General features: G+C 45.3%; 1 protein-coding gene across 3 annotated transcripts in view; it reads left to right on the forward strand.

Annotated features, from left to right (window-relative positions):
- Nucleotides 1-26209, forward strand: part of TNFSF13 (TNF superfamily member 13) — a 58635-nt gene that overhangs the window by 6439 nt on the left and 25987 nt on the right. For 2 of the 3 annotated variants that reach the window (XM_063449707.1, XM_063449709.1), the window contains exon 2: nt 14791-14884. In XM_063449707.1, the coding sequence (XP_063305777.1) occupies nt 14791-14884 (94 nt within the window). The remainder of the gene's footprint in view (nt 1-14790; nt 14885-26209) is intronic. The other variant, XM_063449708.1, reaches the window with a different exon arrangement.

Below are 26209 nucleotides of genomic sequence, written 5' to 3' on the forward strand. Positions count from 1 at the left end.
GTTAGTGGTGTTGCATTTGTGCAGATTATGTGTATGTTTGTGTGTGGGCTGTCCGTACTATTTGTATGAGGGATTACACAGGAATGCAGGATTCTGCGTTCCTGTGTATATCTAGCAGTGTGGGTTGGTTCCCTAGGTTCCAGTGGAGACCAGGCTGGCCAGGTACAGGTGAAGGGCATATCCGCTGTGGGCTGCTCTACCACAGTGTGGATTCCCATTCACAAGTGCTGTGAGGAAGTGATCTGAGATCACTTCCTCTACGTGCTGCAATGCATAAATTGAGGATTGTCCTTCACCACCTTTTCGGATTAGCAGATATCTGAAGTTTTACTGGGACTCCTGATAGGCCAGAGCCTATTTGTCTCTAGCAGCCTTGAGTGCCATGCAAAGGCACCTCGAGTGCCGTGCATGGCACTAGTGCCGTAGGTTGCCTACCTCTGCCCTAGGGTATTTCAAAAGGCATATTTTGAACCTTAGTGTGGGATCATTTTTCCGCTAGCTTGTACCAGGTGTAGTGGTAATAAGCGTTTTTTCTGCCTTTTTGACACACAAAGTGAGTTTGCACAGTATATTTTGCAAACCATATGTGTACTACCACTCTATAATACTTCATATGTTGCTCAGCTAAGTCTGCTGAGTACAAAAATACCCCCGTATGTACCTTTGCCAGGTATATGTGGACATCGGAGGGGCACATTTGGGACACAGCCATTCCATTTGTTTTCAAACTTTACATTTTTACGCTGTGCCCATGTCCCATGTTAGAGTATTTTACCAGGCTATATAATCCAAATACCCCATAAAGCCATACCATTTCTTAAAGAAGACATCCCAGGGTATTTCAAAAGGCATATTTTGAACCTTAGTGTGGGATAATTTTTCCGCTAGCTTGTACCAGGTGTAGTGGTAATAAGCGTTTTTTCTGCCTTTTTGACACACAAAGTGAGTTTGCACAGTATATTTTGCAAACCATATGTGTACTACCACTCTATAATACTTCATATGTTGCTCAGCTATGTCTGCTGAGTACAAAAATACTGTGTAGTGGTAATGAGCGTTATTAAATGTATTTTTCTAACTTTTTAAAACTTTTTAAAACTATTTTTTAAACTTTTGTTTTGCTTATTAATTTTTTTTACCGTTAACCCCTAACTAGCAGTAAGCAGCACTAACAGTAAATTCCCCATTTCCCCCAAACTCCCACCCACCCCAGCTAGCAAAATATTTAATTATACAATATTTAAATTAGTTAATTAAATAAATTTAACCCCTGAGGGTTAAAAAATAAATAAAAGTTAATCGTCAGGGGTTAAAAAAAAATTAGATCACAGTATAATACTGTGATCTGTATTTTGATCACTGTAGGCAGTGATCGACTGGCAGGGAAGGGGTTAATTTTTATTTGGACTGGGTAAAGGGTTTATTTTTTTCCATTTTTTTACTTAAATGTTATTAAAACTTTTTTTTTTACTTAATTTTTTAACTTTTTAAAGCTTATTTTAAAACTTTTTTTAACATTCACCCCTAGTTAGCCTAACACTAAATCCCCCAATTCCCCACTAACTTCCACCCTCCCCAGCTAGTTAAATGTATAATTTTAAAATATTTAAATTAATTAATAAAATAAATTTAACCCCTGAGGGTTAAAAAAAAAAAGAATTAACCCTCAGGGTTTAAAAAATAAATCAGATCATAGTAAAATGTAATCCCTGCCAATTGATCACTGTAGTCAGTGATCAATTGGCAGGGAAGGGGTTAATTTTTTTTATTAAAATGGGTAAAGGGGGGTGGGATTTTAAATTAACTTTATTTTTTTTACACCAGGGGGCAGGATCAGCACTGATCCGTCTCCCTGCACTTCACAGTGAACCCGGAAGTGCAGGGAGGCGGAAGGTAAGTATACAGAGCACATGTGCTCGCTCTGACATGCTGTCAGAGCGGGCACATGTACTGGGACAGCCTGATCCGGTGCTCCCGGTCTGCCTCTAATACAGAGGCAGACCGGAGCACCATTAACCCCGCGATCGCCGCGATTGCGGCGATCTTGGGTTAATTTTACCGCGTGACGGACGAGGTCCGTCACTCGTCATTAACACAATCCCCTGAGTGACGGACCTCGTCCGTCACTCGTCCTTAAGGGGTTAATGAAGCATTGTTTGTGTATAGATCATGCCTCTGCAGTTTCACTGAACAATTAACTGCCATATAGGAGTAAAGTTGCGTTTGTTTCTGTTTCTTTAGCCCTAGCCACATGAAAAAAATAGTTTCATTTTCAATCAGAAGTTAACTTGCCTTAGACGTTTTGAATTTCCTACTCTGTAAATTAAACTTGAGTCATATTCAGGAGGCTCCTGCAAGGTCTAGAAGCTATCAGAAGTGGAGAAGATAAGAAATTCTAAATAAAACTGAATTTTCAATAAAGGAAGTGTAAACATTACATCTCAGTTTACAGGAAGTGTTTATGAAGGCTGTGCCAGTCACATGCAGGGAGGGCTGTATAAATAAAGTGATTTAACTGCTAAATGGCAGAGAATTGAGCAGTGAGACTGCAGGGGCATGATCTATACAACAAAACTGGAAAATTCTACAGAGGGGTTCAATAATTTCAAGACTGGAGAAGTCTTTATAAGTTGCATTTTCAGGTGAATTTGGAGAAACCCCTGGAAAAGCATTTGTTGTGTTGGGCTATTTCAATTGCTTTTGTTTGATTTGTTCATTGCAAACAGCTGAAGGTCTGTAAATGTTAACAATAAACCTTTTCAATGGGTGTTGAATAATTTTGATTACAACTGTATATATATTTGAAATACACTTAGAATTAAATTGTATGTGTGCCTGTATATATGTACTTATCTGATGTATTTTAACTGAGTTTCTAGATTATTAATAAACTGTTTTTAAAGTTTGTATTAACTTTACTTTTCAGTTTGGGAGACTGCCTCACAGCCCAGGCAGTCCCCCTGCAGGCAGCACAGCTTACTGCTGTTCTGGTCATGTGATTGCGACACTATAATGATCATATGACCCAGAATGGCTGGACTGGCAGCAGGGGGGCTGCCTAGGTTGCCAGGCAATCCCCCACGAACCAGATTGCTGTGAAGGGTAAGGTGGGGTTGCAGTCCACTGGTCATTCTATACCACCCTGCGGCACTAAAGCCCACATTTTTCAGGACGGCACAACATGCCCGGCAGTGTTAAGGGGTTAAAGAAACAGCCCATGTAAAGTGCCCTAATGTCAGTGACATGTGTAATGGGTTAAAGGGGCAGTCCCGTGTAGAGCGACCTAATGTCAGTGACAAGTGTAATGGGTTAAAGGGACAGTACATGTAAAGTGACCTAATGAATGTGACATTATCAATATTATTATTTTATTATTTATAAAGCGCCATCAGATTCCGTAGCGCTGTACAATGGGTGGACTAACAGACATGTAATTGTAACCAGACAACTGGACGTACAAGAACAGAGAAGTAGAAGGCCCTGCTAAATGAGCTTACATTCTAGAGGGAGTGGGGTATAGTGACACAAAGGGTAAAAGTAGGGGTACAAAGTAGGTTGTTATAAAAGTATTCACTGAGGGCTTAATAGGTAATTTTTTGACACTTGCAGGAGAGGAGTCATGGGGGGTGGGGAATAAAAACCTGCTAGCAGTTTAATTGATATGCTTTCTTAAAAATAAGTGAGTTTTCAGTGATTTTTTGAATGAGTGAAGACTGGGTGAAAGTCTTACAGAGAAGGGAAGGGAGTTCCACAGAAGAGGTGCAGCCCTGGAGAAATCTTGGAGGCGAGCGTTAGAGGTGGGAGTACAGATAGAGGATATATGTAGGTCTTTGGCAGAACGTAGGGGCCTCAACGGTACATACTTGTGTATTAGGGAGGATAGGTAGGTTGGAGCAGCATTATGTAGGGACTTGTAAGCAAGCACCAGAATCTTAAATTGAGCCCTATATCTAACTGGAAGCCAATGCAGGGACTGACAGAGCAGGGAGGCATGGGAGGTGCGAGCGGACATGAAAATGAGCCACGCTGCCGCATTTATTATAGATTGCAGCGGTGCAATCTGGGAACACGTAAGACCACTGAGAAGGGTATTGCAGTAGTCAAGGCGAAAGAGAGCAAGAGCATGGACCAGCACCTTAGCCGCATCCGGCGCTATGTTTTTGAGATGGAAGCGACAGGATTTGGTGATTGATTGGATATGAGAGGTGAAGGAGAGGTTGCAGTCAAAAAGAACACCCAGGCAGCGAGCCTGCAAGGTAGAGGTGATGGTAGCGCTGACTTGGAGGGAGGCAGACACGGGAGTAGTGACACTTGAGGGAGGAAAGACCATAAGTTCTGTTTTGGACAGGTTGAGTTTAAGGAAATAAGCAGCCATCCAGTCGGAAATAGAAAAGAGGCAGTCAGAGACATGAGTCAAGATGGGCGGAGAGAGATCAGGAGAGGACAGGTAGATTTGCGTGTCATCTGCATAGAAATGATATTGGAAGCCAAAGGAGCTGATGAGTTTACCAAGGGAGGCAGTATAGATGGAGAACAGGAGGGGACCAAGGACAGAACCTTGGGGGATGCCGACAGAGAGTGGTTGGGGGGAAGAGGCAGAGTCAGAGAAAGAAACACTGAAAGAGTGCTGAGAGAGGTAGGAGGAGCACCAGGAAAGAGCAGTATCCCGTAGACCAAAATTACGGAGAATGCAAAGAAGCTGTTGAAGATCAACAGTGTCAAACGCAGCAGAAAGATCAAGGAGAATTAGGATAGAGTAATGGCCGCGGGATTTAGCAGCAATTAAATCGTTGGATATTTTGGTCACAGTCGTTTCGACAGAATGACTAGCACGGAATCCAGACTGAAGGGGGTCAAGCAGAGAGTTGGATTCGAGAAAGTCTGTCAATCTGGTGTACACAACTCTCTCGAGGATCTTGGAGGCAAATGGCAGTAGCGAGATAGGGCGGTAGTTGAATGGGGAGTTGGGGTCAAAGCTGGGCTTTTTCAGAATTGGGGTTACAGTTGCATGTTTGAAGGGTGAGGGAAATGGAGAGGTTGAACATTTTAATTGGTTAAAGGGGCAATTCCATGTAAAGCGACCTAATGACAGTGACATGTTTAATGGGTTAAAGAAAAAGTCCATGCACAGTGACCTAATGGCAGTGACATGTTTAATGGGTTGAACACTCTAAGATTACAAATATAGTTAAAATTAAAAAAAACATTTAAACTCATTTGTTATGCAGCTGGAATGAACTCTATTGGGCAGTCATTCTGCTTCTCATGAGACCATCCAGTTGGATGACGTTGGTCCAGTCCAATGATTCTCACAGAAATCACTGGGTATTGATGGCACATGCGCGATAATCACCTCACTAAGCCAATCAGTTTTGATTCTGCTCTCTAAGAAATATCCACAGTGTTTGGCAACCATGAAGACCTTTGAAAGGTGAAGGTCTTTAATGAGGAAACATCTCTAGTGGATGTCCATCTTTATGGTCAAATTGCCAGACTGCAGGGATCTTGTCTATATACCAAAACCAGTTTATTAATATGAACCGGTTTGGGTGCCTAGAATATCAATTTAATTAATTAAATGGTCAGTTCTTTGTAAGGTGACCTAATGAATGATACAAAGCACTACTAATCTATAGAGTAGCGCTGCTAAATAAAATAAATAGTAAAATATATTGTGAATTTATGTATAGAATAAGTGTATTACAGCCCCATTACCGTATTCCTGCTGTGACTGGCAGGACCGGCCTTAGGACATTAGGCGCCCTGTGCCTCCCTCCCCCATCCTCACCGGTCATACACCTTCATCTATGTATGTGTGTGTATCGGAGTGTTGTGTTTGCATAGGGGATTTATTACATTACATCTCAGTTTACAGGAAAATTATTTAAAAACAAATATTCATTCCCTCTTCCCTGTTGTTACCTTGCAGTGAGGGGGGGAATGCAGATTTCTGGTGTTCCAGTGTGCTGGGAATCTGGTCAGCCCCTTCACCAGGTGCAGACTAAGGCCCTGGGGAGATAGCGCAGCTAAGCGGACAAGGGCACATGTAGGAGTGTGGGGATAGATGCATGGGATTGGTTGGGAAGAATTTGTGGGTGTGATTATGTTCTGTGTAAGACAGTGTGGGGGAGGTCTTACCTCAGTGCCACTTGGGATTCGGGCCAGCAAACAGCTTCCTGTCCTCCTGCTCCTGTTTGCCTGGGCCTGCAGGTTACACAGCCTGATGGTTGAGGCTTCTGGCTTCCCTCAGGGCTGCTGCAGCGTGGATGGTGGCCGGCACCTGTGGGGACAATTGGCAAGCATTAATAAAGGTATGGCTACCGGTGTGGGCCCCCCCCGCGGCCTGCCTCCCCTGCTGCCTCCCATGCGGTCCCTGCCCCTGGGGGCCGCAACAGCACTGTCCCCTGATCCCACTCCTCGGGCCCGGTTGCTGAGGTGGAACCCGGGCCCGAGGCATCAACAGGACCCCCCAGACACGCGGCCTGACAACTGGGGCCTGGATTTGCGGCCTTTCTGCGGCCGCGCGCGTGGCACGGCCTTCTGCCACGAGGCCTGCCACTGCCGCGCGGCCTGCCGCATCCATTGCCGCGCGGCTTGGTACTCCCAGGCCGGGGATGCGGCCTCCTACCGCCGCGCGGCCTGTTGTGTCCACAGCCGCGCGGGCCCTCACTGAAAGGCCGGGGATGCGGCCTGCTAATGCCGCGCGACCACCTGGGGCGTCTGACGCACGGCACACACAAGGGCCCCCTACCACACCATCCGCCCCGGCCGCCAGCGCTGGATTGCGGGCCGGGGGCGGTGGGCGGCGGATTCAGCGCGGCGGGCGGCCGCCCGGCACCAGTCCAGGTCCCCCCGCGGCCGGCGGGGGGTTGGGGCAGTGAGTAGGCCCCCGCGGGCCGCGCGGGGTACCTTAGTACCGCCGTTTGGGATAGGGGGGGTCTCTTTGCCTATCGGGAGCCTCCTCTGCCAATGAGGAAGGCTCCCAGGGCTCTGTCTCCCCTTCTTCTCCCAGGGGACCCAGCTTTCCCTGTCTTGGGCCCCCTGGTCCCCCCTCCTCGTCCCCTTTTTCTGCTTCCTTCCCCCCCCTCTCCTCTAGTGGGCCTGTCCTCTCCCCTCTTTTTTCCCTCTCCTATGTTTTCTTTCCCCCTCCCCTGGGTCTCCATTCCCTTTCTGTCTACCCCTCTATGTCCCCCCCCTCTATCTAGTCTGGTCCCCCCCCCCCTTTCCCCTGTTGGGCTGTCCGTTCCGCTGGGGGGCCCCTTGGCTGGTCCCCCCCCCCTCCTCTTGCCTGGTTTCCTCTCCACACTACCCCCGGGGGCCCCCTTCCCCCCCCCCCCCATCTGCTCTCATTCCCCCTCCTGTCCCCCCTGTTCTGCTTTAACCCCCCCCCTTCTCTGTCTCTCCCTGTCTGCCTCCCCTCTGTCCCCCCCCCCCTTCCTAGCCTGCCCCCCCCACCCTGTGTAGGTCACTTACCTCGGCCATCTCCTCTGGGGCGTGGGCTCTCATCTTCTCTGCTGCTTCTTCTCAGGATACTGCTGCAGTTCATGGACCGTCCAGCAGGTGGCGCCTGGATCACAGCTGAGGTCTTCTGTGGATGCTGGGACTGCTGTTTCTTCGCCTCAGCCTTCTGTGAGCGCAGTGCCGGGCTTGGATCGCCAGGCTGCGACCGGTGAGTACGCTTCCCCCCTCCTTTTCGCGCTTCGCGTGCATACGTTGTTCCTTCCTTTATTCAGTCTGGTCCTCTTGCACACTCAAAAAAAAAAAAAAAAAAAAAAAAGAAGAAAACTGAAAAGAAATAAAAAACAAAACATATATAAAAGAACAGCAAAACAACAATTATAAAAAAAAAAAAAAAAAGAACGAAACGGAAGTAAACAACTGAAATAGAATACAAGTACTTAGGTGCATGGCCGCCGCTTCCCCCTCCCCCTTGAATTTCAGTATGCATTGTATGTTTCAGTGCGCTTTCCTGCAGCGTCCCGAGTTCGTGTGACTCTGGGTGTTGCTGGGCTTATATGGCCCGCTTGGCTTGCGCGCAATGCTAGGGAGCAGATGGTGGGGAGGGGCTTTTATTGCAGGGACGTTCCCTCCTGCCACGGGGGTCCCTTGACTAAGAGGGACATTAGGGGCTCCAGGAGGGTCGTGGGGAGCATGCTCTGGTCGGTTACACCCCATCTGGTCGGTTACACTCCCCGGCATGCGCTGCATGGTTCTGCGGTCAGGACACTTTCCGGACGTGTATCGTCCGTGGGAGGAGCTGGGTTGGTGGAGGTACGTTTTGCACTTTAGTTGGCGGTGCAACCCTTCTTGGCCTGGGGCCGGATGGGCTCCAGCCTCTGGTTTTGCTTAGGTCTCACCTGGTGCCTCAGCACGGTGCGTTTTTCGTCCTCTCTGCGATCTGTCGGGATGGGGACGTGGGTGCTCTCGGTGCTGGACCCCCAGTCCATGGGAGAGCTCCTTCGGGTGGTGTGGGTCCAGTTTCCCAAGACCGCTCGATTAGCTTACTTCCCAATCGTTATAGGTGCCCGTTTCCTTCCGGGGGCTGGGTTTGAGTTGTTGGCTCGGCGCAGCGGTATGCGTGGGTGGGGCTGCGGGGCCTGGGGCCTTGCTGACGAAGGCGGCGGTGGAATTGGTCTTCCGGCTGCTGCCGGTACGCCCGTCGAGTTGTTGTTTCTAGGCTGTGTTCTGATAGTCAGAATTGGGTGGCTATGTGCCTCCACGTAAGTTGCTCCCGATGTCGCTTATGTGGGGCCGTCAGTGTCGCATGTACGCACTCTGCTGTTGCAGTGGTTTTCTTGGGATAGTGTTTTGGAGTTTCTGAGTTCCGTGGCCAAGGCCTTATTCGTGGGTCGGGATGTGTGCTCTTGTCTCCTGGATAGTGGGATCAATTCCTGTGAGGGAAACGCCGGTGCCCCTGGCTGCGGTTTGGGGCATCAGGCAGGAGGCGTCGGGGGCTTGGAGGGGCGTTGTGGGTTTCGGCTGCGCTACCCGTGGGCTCTCCGGGGTACGCTGGGCTTTGCCTGTTGGGGTTGCCCTTGGGACTGTATGGGGTTCCTGCTGGGCCTCCTCTAATGCTGGCTTGTGCAATCTGGCCCCCTGTGTCCTTTTCTGCTGGCTTCCAACTGTTTCGCCGCCGCAGCAGGTTTTGGGCCATTTGGGCTCTCGGGGGTGTGCTGCCTCTTGCCAATACGCTGGCTCTGGCGGACGCTGGTGTTCTTGGAGGTCCCCCTTTCTGGTGGCATGGTAGGCATGTGGTACCCAGCTCACGAACAAGGGGGTGGGTTTTCCCTGGGGACCATCGTGGGGTGATGCTGGCTGTCTTTCACATGTTACAGTACCCTATACCCCGGAGGTACTCTGGTACTCTGGCTCGGTGCTGTTTGAGGCCAGGGGCGGCTGGTCAGGGTTTGTCCGGTGGTTACCGATATGATGGCCGATGCTCTGTCTTGTTCATTATAGAGCGTACTCGGGTGGAGGTGTCACGGGTCGATTTGTATGGCAGTGGAGGTGTGGTCACTTGGTCCAGCGGTCTGCTGAAGCTGGTCTGTAGGCAATCTCTGGGGCGGCGTGGGGCCCGCTCCAGTAAGGTTGGAGGGTTCGGGACGGATGGGTACGTTTCTTTTTGGGTTCCGGGATTTGACTGCTCATATACATGTTTGGTTCCGTTGAGTAAGCGTTGGAATGGACTTCCTTCAGGTTTCGCAGCTCGATGGCTGTTGTCATTGGGAAGGGTAAGTTGGTTGAGGTTGGCTGTTTCATCGATAGAATCTGTGCAATTCTTGGATGTTGCAGGGTTGACTTTCTGCATCCTCCTGGGGTAGGTGGGATGCACGGGGTTATGGTTGGGCTCCTACCAAGCTGTGGAAGTCTCTACCTACCTCTATTGAAGTCTCATTCCATTTTTGGTCCGCTTGGAGTTCCAGTGGAGAGTGGAGACGTCCAGCCGCCCAAGCTTATCCGGGCAGGCACATGTTCTGGTGATTTATTCACTTTGATATTGTGAGTGCAATCTTGTTTCAGCGCATTATCTTTTCTTTTGCGGTATTACACTAGGTAATTTATTTTTTTAATTTTTTTTCTGTTCCTGTTTTAGATTATGTACAGCCGTATCTCATTCCCCTCTGTGTCTATGTATATGTTGTAAAAGGTCAGGAACTGGGCCACGACCTTGAGAGGCTGTTGTAACTACACCAGATAAGTGTGGGTATATCTAGATGCCATTGTCACTAATTTGGAGGTATCATATGTAGATATACTGTTTGTATTTTGTCCTGGCAAGCTGTAATGGGTTTCCAGGATGGTCTGTATTATACCGTTCCGATCGGGGGCGGTGCAGGGTTCCGTCATTTGCCTGTTTTCGTTGGGAGTACTGTTCCGTCCCTGGGATTGTTCGGCCTCCTCCCCGGATTGTTTCTCGTAGATGGGTTTTTTCACCCCCGCGTCCATCTAGTTGGGGTGTTCCTCTTGGGGGCTCGACTTCCTGGATAGGGATGGTGGGGAATTCAAAGGGCATTTATTTTGGTTGGGGGCGGCTACAGACACAGCCAGGCTGGGCGTGCCTGCGCCGATGGTTCAGAGGGCTCGAATGGCGGAGGTTCGGTGGTCTGGCTCCGGCTACGTGAAGGGGGTGTGGCTCCTCCTCATACGGGGTCAGCTGCCCCGCCTCATGGGGTACCAGGGGTTTTGTCATCCCTGGGTGGAATGACGTGGGTCGGTGGTGGTTTAGGACTTGGGTGCTCTTCGATCGGGACATGTTACGCATTCTGTTTCTTCCCTGAGGTTCCCAGGGGCTAGGCTGCGCCTATCGCCCTTTCCTGTTGGCAGTGCACTCCGCAATGTGAGTGCCCTGGTGCGCTGCCGTCGGTCATCAGAATGGATGGGTTTCTAGGTTTGTCATGGCCATAACAAAAATGACTAAACGTATAACGGACAAAATGAATAACTAAAACATGAACACTTCCAGTTCGCCTTTTGGGTTTGGCCAAAGGTGGCCTGGGTATCTTGAAGGGAGGGGTGCGCTTGCTGGAGGTCGGACTTGACCTCTGTTACTCTAGCGCTGCGTGAAGTGGTGGAACAGGCCATGGCTGGTTGTGGTGGGGTCCCCCGCTGATTTAGGCGTAAAACAGCGGGGTTGTGGCGGGGGTATGTCCTTGCCAATTGAGTTTGAGGTTACGTTTAAGCAGATGGAATGAGATGAACAAGTTTTTTAAGGTCTCAAACCTCCCCTGCTCTAAAGGTTTAACTTTAGGTTGCCTGAGGTCTCGTGCCCATCGAGCGTGGATAAGGTCGGCTGATGGCAGGCATTGGAAGGATTTTTATGACGAGGGGGGAGGTGAGAGGGAGTGGTGATTAGGAACCACTCCATGTTTTTATTGGCAAGGACGGTTGGGTCACTGTATAACACTATGGGTGGAGTTATATATGTATATATGTTAATTTATGCTTATTTATGTCTAATGTTTTGGTTACAGAAAAGAAGAGATTTAATAAATAAAGTTATGGATGTGTTATGCAGTAATTTAGTTGTGATAATAAATGCTGTGGCCTGTTTCATCCATACTAAGTGGTCTGTCGTTATTGGGGGGTTTAATGGGGTTAGATTTTGTTCTAGGCTGCATCGCGATTCCCCACTACGTACATACATGAGTTACTGTCTTGCGAACTCAGGCATTTACAGTGTCAGAGCTTTCCTCTTGTAATCCGTGGCAATGCACTAATTGGCCAGAGCGCGGAAGACAGCTACTTATGGTCTGCAGCCAACAGAAGTGCAAGCCAGAGGTGCCAGACTGCCTCCCCTGCATTACAGGCAGACAGTCACACACACACATACTGAGGTACGGGCAGACAGTTACACACCCACACACTCAGTTGTAGGCAGACAGTCACAGTCACACACACACACACACACACACACACAGTTACAAGCAGACAGTCACACACACACACAGGTGCAGGCAGACAGTCACACACACACATACAGGCAGGTAGACACATACACAGGTAGAGGCAGACAGTCACACACAGGTACAGTCTCACACACAGGCAGACAGTCACACAAATACACACACACACACACTACAGTCACACACAGTTACAGGCAGATAGTCACACACACACACACACACAGTTACAGGCACACACACACACAGTACAGTCACACACAGTTACACGCAGGCAGTTACACACACACATAGTAACAGTTACACACACAGTCAGACAGTCACACACACACACACACACACACTACAGTCACACACAGTTACAGGCAGACAGACAGACACACACACAGTTACCTCTTTCCATTATGGGATGGTAGGGGGAGTGAAGGCAGTGCAGCTCCTGGAGATTAGTTGTTAGGAAGCAGAGACTCCTTCCTGCTTCCCCCGTCCTGTGCAGCAGTTACAAGCCATTGGCTAATGGGCACTTTTAGCTCTGCCCTGCTGTCATTGTAGCTCCGCCTCGGCGTCTCGGCAAGCCCCGCCCCTGCTGCTCTGTAAGCTCTGCCCCCCACTGCCATGCTATTTTTACATTAGTCACGGGTGTAAAATAATTAAATCCACCACCTGGTTACCTTCTTTAGCCTCCCTGCACTCCTGTAACCCGGCCATGTGTGAGCTATGCCGACTGCATGGCGCCCCCTAATGCCATGGCGCCCAGCTCACACACTCCTAAGGCCGGCCATGGTAACTGGAGTGGCACACTTTACTGCAATAATATTTTCTAAGTGTAAATAACAGTTCCAAGCCAAACATAAAAGAAAAGGAGAATTTGATAATATAGTTTAGTATATTTTAAAACAATACAATAATGGCGTAAAACCTAAAAAAGGAATACCAGTAACAAACTCACAGAGTTATTTACTAAAGTAAGAATTTAAAGTGAATTTTAAATTTAAAGGACCACTACAGGCACCCAGACCACTTCAGCTTAATGAAGAGGTCTGGGTGCCTGGTCCAGCTAGGTTTAACCCTTTTTATAGAAACGGCTATGTTTATATTAGGGTTAAGCCAGCCTCTCGTGGCTGTCTCATTGAAAGCATTGTCCATAGGAAAGCATTGAGAATGCTTTGCTATGAGACTGGCTGAATGCGTGCGCGGCTCCTGCCGCGCATGCGCATTCAGCCGAGGAGGCGGAGTGGAGGAGGAGAGCAGGAGGAGAGTTCCTCGCCCGGCGCTGGAGAAAGAGGTAAGTTTAACCCCTTCCTCTCCATCCAGCCCGTGGGAGGGGGACCCTGAGGGTAGGGGCACCCTTAGTGCACTATAGTGCCAGGAAAACGAGTATGTCTGGGTGCCAGGTCCCTCTAGGATTAACCCTTTTTTTTTTTATAAACATAGCAGTTTCAGAGAAACTGCTATGTTTATAAATGGGTTAATCCAGCCTCCAAATCCTCTAGTGGCTGTCTCACAGTGAGAGCACTCAAGCGTCCATAGACTGAGCATGCGCATTCAGCCGAAAGGGAGGATCGGAGGTGGAGAGGAGGAGGAGAGCTCCCCGCCCGGCGCTGTAATAAAGGTAAGTTTTTACCCTTTACTCTCCATCCAGCCCGGCGGGAGGGGGTCCCTGAGGGTGGGGGCACCCTCAGGGCACTAGAGTGCCAGGAAAACGAGTATGTTTCCCTGGCACTATAGTGGTCCTTTAAATTTTACTTATAGTTCATCTTTTTATTTTTATTTGTTTAGTTTTTTCATATGTATGGTATTACGGTTGAAGAATTTATTCACTTATTTACTAAAGTTATTATTTACTAACGTGTGAGTTTCAAATTAAAGGTCAAAATAACCATTTTAAAATTCACGGCTGGCACTGTGCAATATGGGGGGGGGTGGAAGATACCATCACAATGACGCTTACGCGTTTTGGCTTCAAGGGAACTTCATAATTTATAGAGTTGAGCTGGAGATATTTTTCCTAATTTTGCATTGACCTCACTAAAAACCCCAGGACATGTATATTAGAGACTTAGTACTGGATTACTTGAATCATGAATAGTTTTTTTTGTCATTTTGGGGTAGTTTAGCAAAAATTAAACATCTTTCCACTATGCCTCTTTACATTGGGTCCCTTTAACGAACTTGACATGTCACTTTTATTACTTTACGTGGAACTGACAATTAAACCTAGTGGTCCGTCCGGGACATTTCCAAACCTCTAAATACTTTATTGCAACCGGAGCCGTCTTTCTCAGTTTGATCAGAGTTGTTCTGAAGTGACAATGTTTCCTGCATTGACCAGATACATGGGACTATGGTAGAATAAAATGGAAGACAGACAGAAAAAAATTAGTCAGACTGGCACAGACGCATACACAACCAGACACAGGGCTTTGGTCATTATGTCTGCCTGAGAAGTATTGGATTGGACTGAGATCTTCTGAACCGATGATCTCAGAATAGGTGTAGCAGCTCCAGGATAGGAATCATCCGTGATTGGATTGCAGTTAAAGAACACTCTGGGCAACATAACAACTTGACGTATTTTCTTTTAATGAATGGCTTCCAGGTTTTTCTTCTACTGTACTTGTTGACTGTACCTTTAAGCTCTGTTTTTGTGTTAGTTACTTGTGTGGTTTATTCTCACTGAGTTTTTTTTTTAATCACAGAGTTAAACTGGTCAATCCAGAAACCGTCGACCTATTATTATGTGTTACCTTTTATTTTTAATGTAATTGTTTTAGTTTTTTTATATTTCTCCCATAGTTGTGCACAACTGTTTAGCTTAAATACCCCTATTTTATTGTAGGTGTTACGTATTTGCTATTACATTGTATATATTGTCTTTATTTTACTGTAGGTAAGGAGACACTCGAACATCGAGGAGAGGTCATGTCCAAGACAGAAGAGAGACCTTCCAGGGAAAAGAAAGAAAAGACACAATGGTGAGGAGGGTAGGTAGTGTGTAAAAAAAAAAAATAGGGATAAAACTAATTATAATGTATAGCGTATGCCCTCCCATTTAATATCAATACATTATACAGTGCCTTGCAAAAGTATTCACCCCCCTTGGCATTTTTCGTGTTTTGTTTCCTCACAACCTGGAATTAACATGGATAGTTTCAGGATATGCATCATTTAATTTACAGAACATGCCCACAACTTTTTTTATTGTGAAGCAAACAACAAATAGGACAAAATAACCGAAAAAGTCACTGTGCATAGCTATTCACCCCCCTAAAGTCAATACTTTGTAGAGCCACCTTTTGCAGCAATCACAGCTCCAAGTCGCTTTGGATAAGTCTCTATGAGCTTGCCACATCTTACCACTGGGATTTTTGCCCATTCCTCCTTGCAAAACTGCTCCAGCTCCTTCAAGTTGGATGGTTTGCGCTTGTGAACAGCAATCTTTAAGTCTGACCACAGATTTTCTATTGGATTGAGGTCTGGGCTTTGACTAGGCCATTCCAACACATTTACATGTTTCCCCTTAAACCACTCAAGTGTTGCTTTAGCAGTGTGTTTGGGGTCATTGTCCTGCTGGAAGGTGAACCTCTGTCCTAGCCTCAAATCACACACAGAGTTTTTGCTCAAGAATATCCCTGTATTAAGCACCATCCATCTTTCCCTCAACTCTGACCAGTTTCCCAGTCCCGGCTGCTGAAAATCATCCCCACAGCATGATGTTGCCACCACCATGTTTCTTTGGATGATGTGATGTGTTGGGTTTGCGCCAGACATAGCGTTTTCTTTGATGGCCAAAGAGTTCAATTTTTGTCTCATCAGACCAGAGCACCTTCCTCCATACATTTTGGGAGTCTCCCACATGCGTTTTCGCAAACTCAAAATGTGCCATTTTGTTTTTTGCTGAAAGTAATGGCTTTCTTCTGGCCACTCTGCCATAAACCCCGACTCTATGGAGCGTACGGCTTATTGTCGTCCTATGTACAGATACTCCAGTCTCTGCTGTGGAACTCTGCAGCTCCTCCAGGGTTACCATAGGTCTCTGTGCGGCCTCTCTTATTAATGCCCTCCTTGCCCGGTCCGTGAGTTTTGGTGGGCGGCTGTTTCTTGGCAGGTTTGCTGTTGTGCCATGTTCTTTCCATTTGGTTATGGTAGATTTAATGGTGCTCCTGGGGATCATCAAAGATTTGTATAATTTTTTATAACCTAACCCTAACTTGTACTTCTCAACAACATTGTCCCTTACTTGTTTGGAGAATTCCTTGGTCTTCATGGCAGTGTTTGGTTAGTGGTGCCTCCTGCTTAGGTGTTGCAGCCTCTGGGGCCTTTCAAAAAAGGTTATATGTAATGACAGATCACGTGACGCTTGGATTGCACACAGGTGGACATCATTTCACTAATTATGTGACTTCTGAAGGTAATTGGTTGCACCAGAGCTTTTTATGGACTTCATAACATTGGGAGTGAATACATACGCACATGCCAATTTTCTGTTTTCTATTTCTAAAAAATAGTTTTAGGTATATATTTTTCTCATTTCACTTCACCAACTTAGACTATTGTGTTCTGATCCATCACATAAAATTCAGATTAATAAAACATTGAACATTAAGGCTGTCATGTAACAAAATAGGTAAAAAAAAAAAAAGTAAATGGGGTGAATACTTTTGCAAGGCACTGTATTTAACTCTTTAAGACCGCAGGGCGTACTATTACGCCCTATTTTAAGTGGCTCTAAACGCCACCGGGCGTAATAGTACGCCCTCCGTTTTTTTTTTTACTTACCCGGTCGCCGGCGTTCCCACTCCGGCGATCGCGGTTGGGGGGACTCCCAGGGAGCCCCCCGCGGCACAGCCGTCCTCTTCCGACCCCCCCCAGCCATGTGAGAGTGAGGTCCTTGCGAGGACCTCACAATCACATGGCCGGGTTAGCTGGCACAGGCATTGCCAGCAGGGGGACTAACTGTAATGACATTTAGTCCCCCTGCTGGCTGAAAATCAAATAAAAAAATGTTAAAACAGTGTAAAAAATATATATAATATTATATATATATATATATGATCTAAGTATATATATATATACACAAATACATACAGACACATACACTGTCTAGGTGTATTTTACTATTAATATATATATAATTATATATATATATATTAATATCAAATTACATGTAGACTGATACTGATTAAATATATATATATAATTATTGTTATATGTATATTGTGACAAAAGTACTCCTTTCCCTTGGTACCTTGTCCTGGGATTGGGGTGTTACACACAGTCTTTTCAGGCTTTAGAGACACTTCACACGCTGGATGAAGTAAATTGACTTGCTCTTTTATTGTGGTTCCAAAATAAATGCACAGTAAGGTATAAAGGTAACAAAAATATATAAAACAAAAGCCTTGCTCTTCTGAGCACTAACTAAACAAAATAATCAGCTAACTGGGTTGGATGGCTTGTCCATTTCCCAACATAAACATAAGCATAAACAACCTTACTGTTTCAGGGTTTTCAGCTCTCTGTTTCCACTCACAGAAACCAAACACAATCTCCCTCCTTCCTTGGCAGGGGAGTACTTAATAGCACCGGTAATTGATAATCCTTTTCAGGTGAGTTAAATTAGGATTCAAACTCTGGAACTGGACTTCTCACCTGTAGGTTACAAGCAACTTCCAAAATGTGGAGTGGAGCACTGGCCCACCCTACTCTCCAAGTACTCCACCCCAGGCCCCAAATATACACATATTTAAAGTGCAACATTCATTATAACATAACACATTTCCCTGGGGCTAATTACACAAAGTAGGATCCTTGCAAAATCTGGGGAGGTATATAGATTCCCTCCAGCACAATTCCTTGCTTTCGGTCACACATCCTCCCCCCCAGCTCAGACCTATTGGGTCGAGCGACCATGGACATTAGCGAGTGCATCCGCGAAAGACCATCTGCATTTCCCTGTTTACTCCCAGCTCTATGGAGAAATTATAGGGTTGCAAGCTAAGGAACCAGCGGGTTACTCTACTATTTTTCTCCCTGTTTTGGCTCATCCAAGTAAGGGGTGCATGGTCTGTCACTAGTCTGAATTTTCGTCCCAAGAGATAGTATTTAAGTGTGTCTACTGCCCACTTTATAGCCAGACACTCCTTCTCAACAATGGAATAGTTTCTTTCTTGGGGATTAAGCTTCCTGCTTAAATATAATATGGGGTGCTCCTCACTCTGAATTTCCTGAGAGAGAACAGCACCTAGTCCTACATCAGAGGCATCTGTCTGTAAAATAAATTCTTTAGAAAAATCAGGTGTTACCAACACTGGTTGGGCACAAATGGCTTCTTTAAGCTTTCTGAATGCTTGTTCAGTCTCTGGGGACCATTTTAACACTAATGGAGCATTAGCTTTAGTAAGGTCAGTTAATGGGCTTCCAATTGTAGCAACATTGGATATAAATCTCCTGTAATAGCCAATGAGGCCAAGAAATGTTCTCACCTGTTTCTTAGTCAGTGGTCTCGGCCAATTTCGTATGGCTTCAATTTTAGCAACTTGGGGTTTCACTAGTCCCCTACCAATACAGGGAGTGCAGAATTATTAGGCAAATGAGTATTTTGACCACATCATCCTCTTTATGCATGTTGTCTTACTCCAAACTGTATAGGCTCGAAAGCCTACTACCAATTAAGCATATTAGGTGATGTGCATTTCTGTAATGAGAAGGGGTGTGGTCTAATGACATCAACACCCTATATCAGGTGTGCATAATTATTAGGCAACTTCCTTTCCTTTGGCAAAATGGGTCAAAAGAAGGACTTGACAGGCTCAGAAAAGTCAAAAATAGTGAGATATCTTGCAGAGGGATGCAGCACTCTTAAAATTGCAAAGCTTCTGAAGCGTGATCATCGAACAATCAAGCGTTTCATTCAAAATAGTCAACAGGGTCGCAAGAAGCGTGTGGAAAATAACTGCCCATGAACTGAGAAAAGTCAAGCGTGCAGCTGCCAAGATGCCACTTGCCACCAGTTTGGCCATATTTCAGAGCTGCAACATCACTGGAGTGCCCAAAAGCACAAAGTGTGCAATACTCAGAGACATGGCCAAGGTAAGAAAGGCTGAAAGACGACCACCACTGAACAAGACACACAAGCTGAAACGTCAAGACTGGGCCAAGAAATATCTCAAGACTGATTTTTCTAAGGTTTTATGGACTGATGAAATGAGAGTGAGTCTTGATGGGCCAGATAGATGGGCCCGTGGCTGGATTGGTAAAGGGCAGAGAGCTCCAGTCCGACTCAGACGCCAGCAAGGTGGAGGTGGAGTACTGGTTTGGGCTGGTATCATCAAAGATGAGCTTGTGGGGCCTTTTCGGGTTGAGGATGGAGTCAAGCTCAACTCCCAGTCCTACTGCCAGTTTCTGGAAGACACCTTCTTCAAGCAGTGGTACGGGAAGAAGTCTGCATCCTTCAAGAAAAACATGATTTTCATGCAGGACAATGCTCCATCACACGCGTCCAAGTACTCCATAGCGTGGCTGGCAAGAAAGGGTATAAAAGAAGAAAATCTAATGACATGGCCTCCTTGTTCACCTGATCTGAACCCCATTGAGAACCTGTGGTCCATCATCAAATGTGAGATTTACAAGGAGGGAAACAGTACACCTCTCTGAACAGTGTCTGGGAGGCTGTGGTTGCTGCTGCACGCAATGTTGATGGTGAACAGATCAAAACACTGACAGAATCCATTGATGGCAGGCTTTTGAGTGTCCTTGCAAAGAAAGGTGGCTATATTGGTCACTGATTTGTTTTTGTTTTGTTTTTGAATGTCAGAAATGTATATTTGTGAATGTTGAGATGTTATATTGGTTTCACTGGTAAAAATAAATAATTGGAATGGGTATATATTTGTTTTTTGTTAAGTTGCCTAATAATTATGCACAGTAATAGTCACCTGCACACACAGATATCCCCCTAAAATAGCTAAAACTAAAAACAAACTAAAAACTACTTCCAAAAATATTCAGCTTTGATATTAATGAGTTTTTTGGGTTCATTGAGAACATGGTTGTTGTTCAATAATAAAATTAATACTCAAAAATACAACTTGGCTAATAATTCTGCACTCCCTGTAGAGTAGCCCAAATATTTTGCTTCCTCTAGGCCAATTGTACACTTATTGGGGTTATCAGTTAAGCCAGCATTTTGTATTGAGTTAAGGACAGCCTGTACTGTTGGAAGGTGAGATTCCCAATCCTCACGGTGTACTACAACATCATCCAAGTATGCAGCTGCATAGCGCACATGCGGCTTTAGTATTCTGTCATCATTCTTTGGAAGTGGCAGGGGCACCATGCAAGCCGAAAGGCAAAACTCTGTACTGAAATAGGCCATCAGGAGTAGAAAATGCTGTCTTTTCTTTTACTCGCTCTGTGAGCGGTACTTGCCAATAACCTTTGGTTAAATCTAGTGTAGTGAGGTACCGAGCTCTCCCAAGTCGTTCTACTAGCTCATCAACTCTAGGCATGGGGTATGCATCAAACTTAGAAATAGCATTCAGTTTGCGATAATCATTACAAAACCGTACTGTATTATCAGGCTTTGGTACCAGCACAATTGGACTGCTCCAGTCACTTTGTGACTCCTCAATGACTCCAAGATCTAACATTTTCTTAACCTCTGCTCTGATAGCTTCTCTGCGAGCCTCGGGTATTCTGTATGGTTTGAGATTGACCCTTTTTCCTGGTTCTGTCAAAATGTCATGTTTAATCACACTAGTCCTTCCTGGGACTGGGGAGAATACCTCTTTATTTAATCTAATAAACTCCTTAACTTCCCTTGTCTGGTGTATTGACAGGGTCTCTGAGATATTTACTTCGGGGTCAATATTACACTTATCAGGGAAGGTTGAAGCCTCTGTAGTAACCAGAACTTCCCTTTCTTTCCATGGTTTTAGCAAATTGACATGGTATATTTGCACTTCCTTTCTTCTACCTGGTTGCCTTACTTTATAATTTACCTCTCCTACTCTTTCAATAATCTCATATGGCCCATGCCAAGTTGCCAGGAATTTGTTCTCTACTGTGGGAACCAGGACTAATACTCTGTCTCCTGGTTGAAATACTCGAATTCTAGCATTCTTATTATAGCTATTCTGCTGATTTTGTTGAGCCTTTTGCATGTGTTCTCTGACTATTGGCATAATGGCTTCAATACGTTCCTGCATCTGAGTTATGTGTTCTATTACACTGCGATGTGGGTTAGCTTCTTGTTCCCAAGTTTCCTTTGCTATGTCAAGTAATCCCCTGGGGTGTCTGCCATATAATAATTCAAAAGGTGAGAAACCCGTAGAAGCTTGGGGTACTTCTCTAATGGCAAACATTAAATAGGGCAATAGAAAGTCCCAGTTTTTCCCATCTTTATCAGTTACTTTGCGCAGCATAGCTTTTAACGTTTTATTAAATCGCTCAACCAAACCATCGGTTTGTGGGTGATAAACAGAGGTTTTGAGGTGTCTAATGTGAAGGAGCTTGCAGAGTTCCTTTGTAACCTTGGACATGAATGGAGTACCCTGATCTGATAGGATCTCCTTGGGAATCCCAACCCGGCTAAACATCATCATTAACTCTTTAGCAATGGACTTTGCTGAGGTTGTGCGCATATGTATTGCCTCAGGGTAACGGTTAGCATAGTCTAGTACTACTAATATATACTGATGCCCCCTACTGGATTTTACCAGAGGACCCACAAAATCCATAGCAATACGTTCAAAAGGCACTTCAATAACAGGCAAGGGTACTAAAGGGCTACGGTAAGCCGTAAAGGGCGCAGTGACCTGACATTAAGGGCATGACAAACAGTAGTTTTTGATAGCTGCGATTACTCCAGGCCAATAAAACCTCCTCAAAACACGCTCTCTTGTTTTGTCAACCCCTAGGTGACCCCCCAAAACATGGCTATGTGCAAGGTTTAACACAGTGCGCCAATAGGCTTGTGGTACCAATAGCTGCTTTGTAATAACGGACTCTTTTTTCTCAACTCTGTACAACAGATCATTATCCACTTCAAAATAAGGGTAAGAGAATTCCCTGGATTGACAGGGGATCCATTCCTTATAGAAATATTATTCCTGGCTACCAATAATGTTGGGTCAGACCACTGTGCACTTCTGAAGTTACCAGGCCTAACCTCTAAATCAACTAACTCTATATCTGGTTCAGAGCTTCTAGAAGGTCCCGCATTAGTTTGTTCTGGGTTTTCACCAACTAATGTTTTTATAGAGGAGTGCTGCATATTGTTAGGCTCATCATCATGATCTCTCTCATCTGCCAGAGTATTTGCAAAAGGAAATTCATCATTCTGTTCACCTGATGGGTTTTCAAAACATGCCCATAGGTCTAGAAAATGGGGAAAATCCCTTCCAATAATCATCTCATGTGCCAGTTTTGGTACCAGCCCCACTCTGCAGTTTACAGTCCACACTGGGTTTTAACAAGTATATCTGCAGTAGGGTAGTTATGTATATCCCCGTGCACACAAGCAATATCAACTTTTCCAGAGTTAACAATATGAGTATCCTGTAATAAGGATTGGCCTAGAAGGGTAACCATACTCCCTGAATCTAGCAATGCCTGTATATTTTTTCCCTCCACATTCACGGTACACCCAGGGTGACTATTCAAATAACCATTTTTTTCCACAGAACATACAACCTGTGAATAAAGTGCAATTCCTTCCCAATTATTACCAAAATTACACTCCATTGGTTCAACATTTTCAGGACAGTCTTTTGCAATATGTCCAAAGTTTCTGCATTTAAAGCATTTTATACCATAATTAGTACTTTTTGATTCATTTGTAGGCTCTTCCCAACTCCCAAAGTCTTTTTCTCTTTTAACAATGTCTCTTGGGTAATAAAACCCTGTTCTCTCATCAAAAGACCCCCTTTTCCCTGGAACAGTCTTACCAGATTTGCTGGGGCTGTAGGTTTTCGGATTCTTGGGTCTCTCTTGGCCAGGAGGTTGAAGCAGTTCTCCCGCTGCTATATACCGTTCAACCAATTCAACCAATTGGTCTGCTGTTTGGGGATTGCTCTGACTGACCCACCGACGAAGTCCAATAGGTAAGCCTCTTAGGAATCTTTCCATCACCAGTTGCTCCACAATGCGGCTGGGTGAGTTGATCTCTGGCTGCAACCATTTTCTGGCAAGGTTTATCAAGTCAAACATCTGTGAACGAATCGCTTTATCCAGGCTGTAAGTCCATGAATGAAATCTCTGGGCACGGACGGCTGTTGTCACCCCCAGGCGTGCCAGTATTTCTGCTTTCAGCTTCTTGTAGTCACTGGCTTCCGCTGGTTCCAGATCATAGTATGCTTTCTGGGGTTCACCAGTAAGAAATGGTGCTAGCAGACTTGCCCATTCCACTTCAGGCCAACCTTCTCGCTCAGCGGTTCGCTCAAATGCCATCAGTTAGGCCTCTACATCATCTGTGGATACCATCTTTTGCAAGTAGTGACTCACTCTGATCACCTTTGGACATTGTGGTGATTCTGTGGCATCCCTGGCCAGCCTTTGTGATAGACTCTGGATCTCCTGCTGTATGACACATGTGGCATGCTGCTGCTCCTCTCTGAGCAATTGATGAGCTGCTGCCTGTGTTGCTTCAACTTGCTTGAATAAAGCATCTGTATTTTCCTTTTGAGCCAGTACAAGCTGCTGCAGTATTGAAATGCTCTCTTGCTGTATTGCATTAGTCTCTGCAGTCCTCCTGTTTGTCTCTTGCTGATCAGCAGTGGACTGGAGCAAAGCTTTCATGACATCCTCCATTTTCTCAGCAGTCTCTTTCTTCCTACTTACAGACTTTGCCGTGTGCTGCCCGTATTCTCCACCATATGTGACAAAAGTACTCCTTTCCCTTGGTACCTTGTCCTGGATTGGGGTGTTACACACAGTCTTTTCAGGCTTTAGAGACACTTCACACGCTGGATGAGGTAAAAGGACTTGCTCTTTTATTGTGGTTCCAAAATAAATGCACAGTAAGGTATAAAGGTAACAAAAATATATAAAACAAAAGCCTTGCTCTTCTGAGCACTAACTAAACAAAATAATCAGCTAACTGGGTTGGATGGCTTGTCCATTTCCCAACATAAACATAAACAACCTTACTGTTTCAGGGTTTTCAGCTCTCTGTTTCCACTCACAGAAACCAAACACAATCTCCCTCCTTCCTTGGCAGGGGAGTACTTAATAGCACCGGTAATTGGCAATCCTTTTCAGGTGAGTTAAATTAGGATTCAAACTCTGGAACTGGACTTCTCACCTGTAGGTTACAAGCAACTTCCAAAATGTGGAGTGGAGCACTGGCCCACCCTACTCTCCAAGTACTCCACCCCAGGGCCCAAATATACACATATTTAAAGTGCAACATTCATTATAACATAACACATTTCCCTGGGGCTAATTACACAAAGTAGGATCCTTGCCAAATCTGGGGAGGTATATAGATTCCCTCCAGCACAATTCCTTGCTTTCGGTCACAATATATATATATAATATAAAAAAAATATGTAAATACGTTAAAAAATTAAATAAAAAAAATAATTAAAAAATATATAGATGTGTGTTATTTCGTTCTAACTGTATTGTGATATTAATATATATATATTTATATAAAAATACACGTAGAACGAAATTATATATATCTATATACATAAATATATACGTATATATCACTATATATATACCTATATATAAATAAAAATATTTTTTTAAAAATTATATATATATACATATATATATACACATACGTATATATACATATATTAATTCTACACATATATTTATGCAATATTTTTACATACCGTATTTATCAGCGTATAACACGCACTTTTTTCCCCTGAAAATAGGGGGAAAATCGTGGGTGCGTGTTATACGCCGATATCCCATAATTACTTACCTGTCCTGACGCGTGGGCCGGCTTCACAGCGCGCACCGCGGTACAGGAACTTTAATTTCATGTTCCGGTTTCCGGCCGGAAACCGGAACATGAAATTAAAGTTCCTGTACCGCGGTGCGCGCTGTGAAGCCGGCCCACGCTTCAGGACAGGTAAGTAATTATGGGAGGGGAAGTACACTATGGGAGGGGAGGGGGCGGAAGTACACTATGGGAGGGGAGGGGGGGAAGTACACTATGGGAGGGGAGGGGGGGGAAGTACAGTATGGGAGGGGAGGGGGGGAGAATACTATGGGAGGGGAGGGGGGGAGAATACTATGGGAGGGGGGGGAGAATACTATGGGAGGGGGGGGAGAATATTATGGGAGGGGGGGGGAGAATACTATGGGAGGGGGGGAATACTATGGAAAGGGGGGACACTATGGGATGAGGGGGGAAGTGGGGAACACTATGGGATGAGGGGGGAATACTATGGGATGAGGGGGGGGGGAATACTATGGGAGGGGGGGGAAATTTCCTGGAATTTCTTTCTAAAAATGAGGTGCGTGTTATACGCCGGTGCGTGTTATACGCCGATAAATACGGTAATTAGGTATCTTAATTAATTACAATTAGCAGAACCTGCCTGACAACCAATGCCGAAAGTAAAGGGAATTTCATTTGCTAGCACTATATTTAACCCTGTAACTTTCCAAGACACCATAAAACCTGTACATGGGGGGTACTGTTTTACTCGGGAGAATCCGCTGAACACAAATATTAGTGTTTCAAAACAGTAAAATGTATTACAACGATGATATCGCCAGTAAAAGTGACGTGTTTTGCATTTTTCACGCACAAACAGCACTTACACGGACGATATTATTGCTGCGATACTTTTTACTGTTTTGAAACACAAATATTTGTGTTCAGCGAAGTCTCCAGAGTACAACAGTACCCCTCATGTACAGGTTTTATGGTGTTTTCAAAAGTTACAGTGTCAAATATAAGGCTTGTGTTTCATTTTTTTCACATTAAAATTCGCCAGATTGGTTACGTTGCCTTTGAGACCCTATGGTAGCCCAAGAATGAAAATTACCCCTATGATGGCATACCATTTGCAATAGTAGACAACCCAAGGTATTGCAAATGGGGTATGTCCAGTCTTTTTTAGTAGCCATTTGGTCACAAACGTGTGCATTTGGCTCAGTCCTTAAGGGGTTAAATTACTGGAGGTTTTTAGTTTCACTTCAATATCCATTAGGTGTAAGCTCATCTCAGTCAAGGCAAACCTCTTAGGTAAGTCCTACTCTAATAATTCACTTGCTTCCTTCAGCTTCAGGTAAAAAAATTAAAGAATGTCTTCTATTTTTACCTGAAGCTGAAGGAAGCA

Source organism: Pelobates fuscus, chromosome 3 (genome assembly GCF_036172605.1).
Source record: "Pelobates fuscus isolate aPelFus1 chromosome 3, aPelFus1.pri, whole genome shotgun sequence".
NCBI classification, from domain to species: Eukaryota; Metazoa; Chordata; class Amphibia; order Anura; family Pelobatidae; genus Pelobates; species Pelobates fuscus.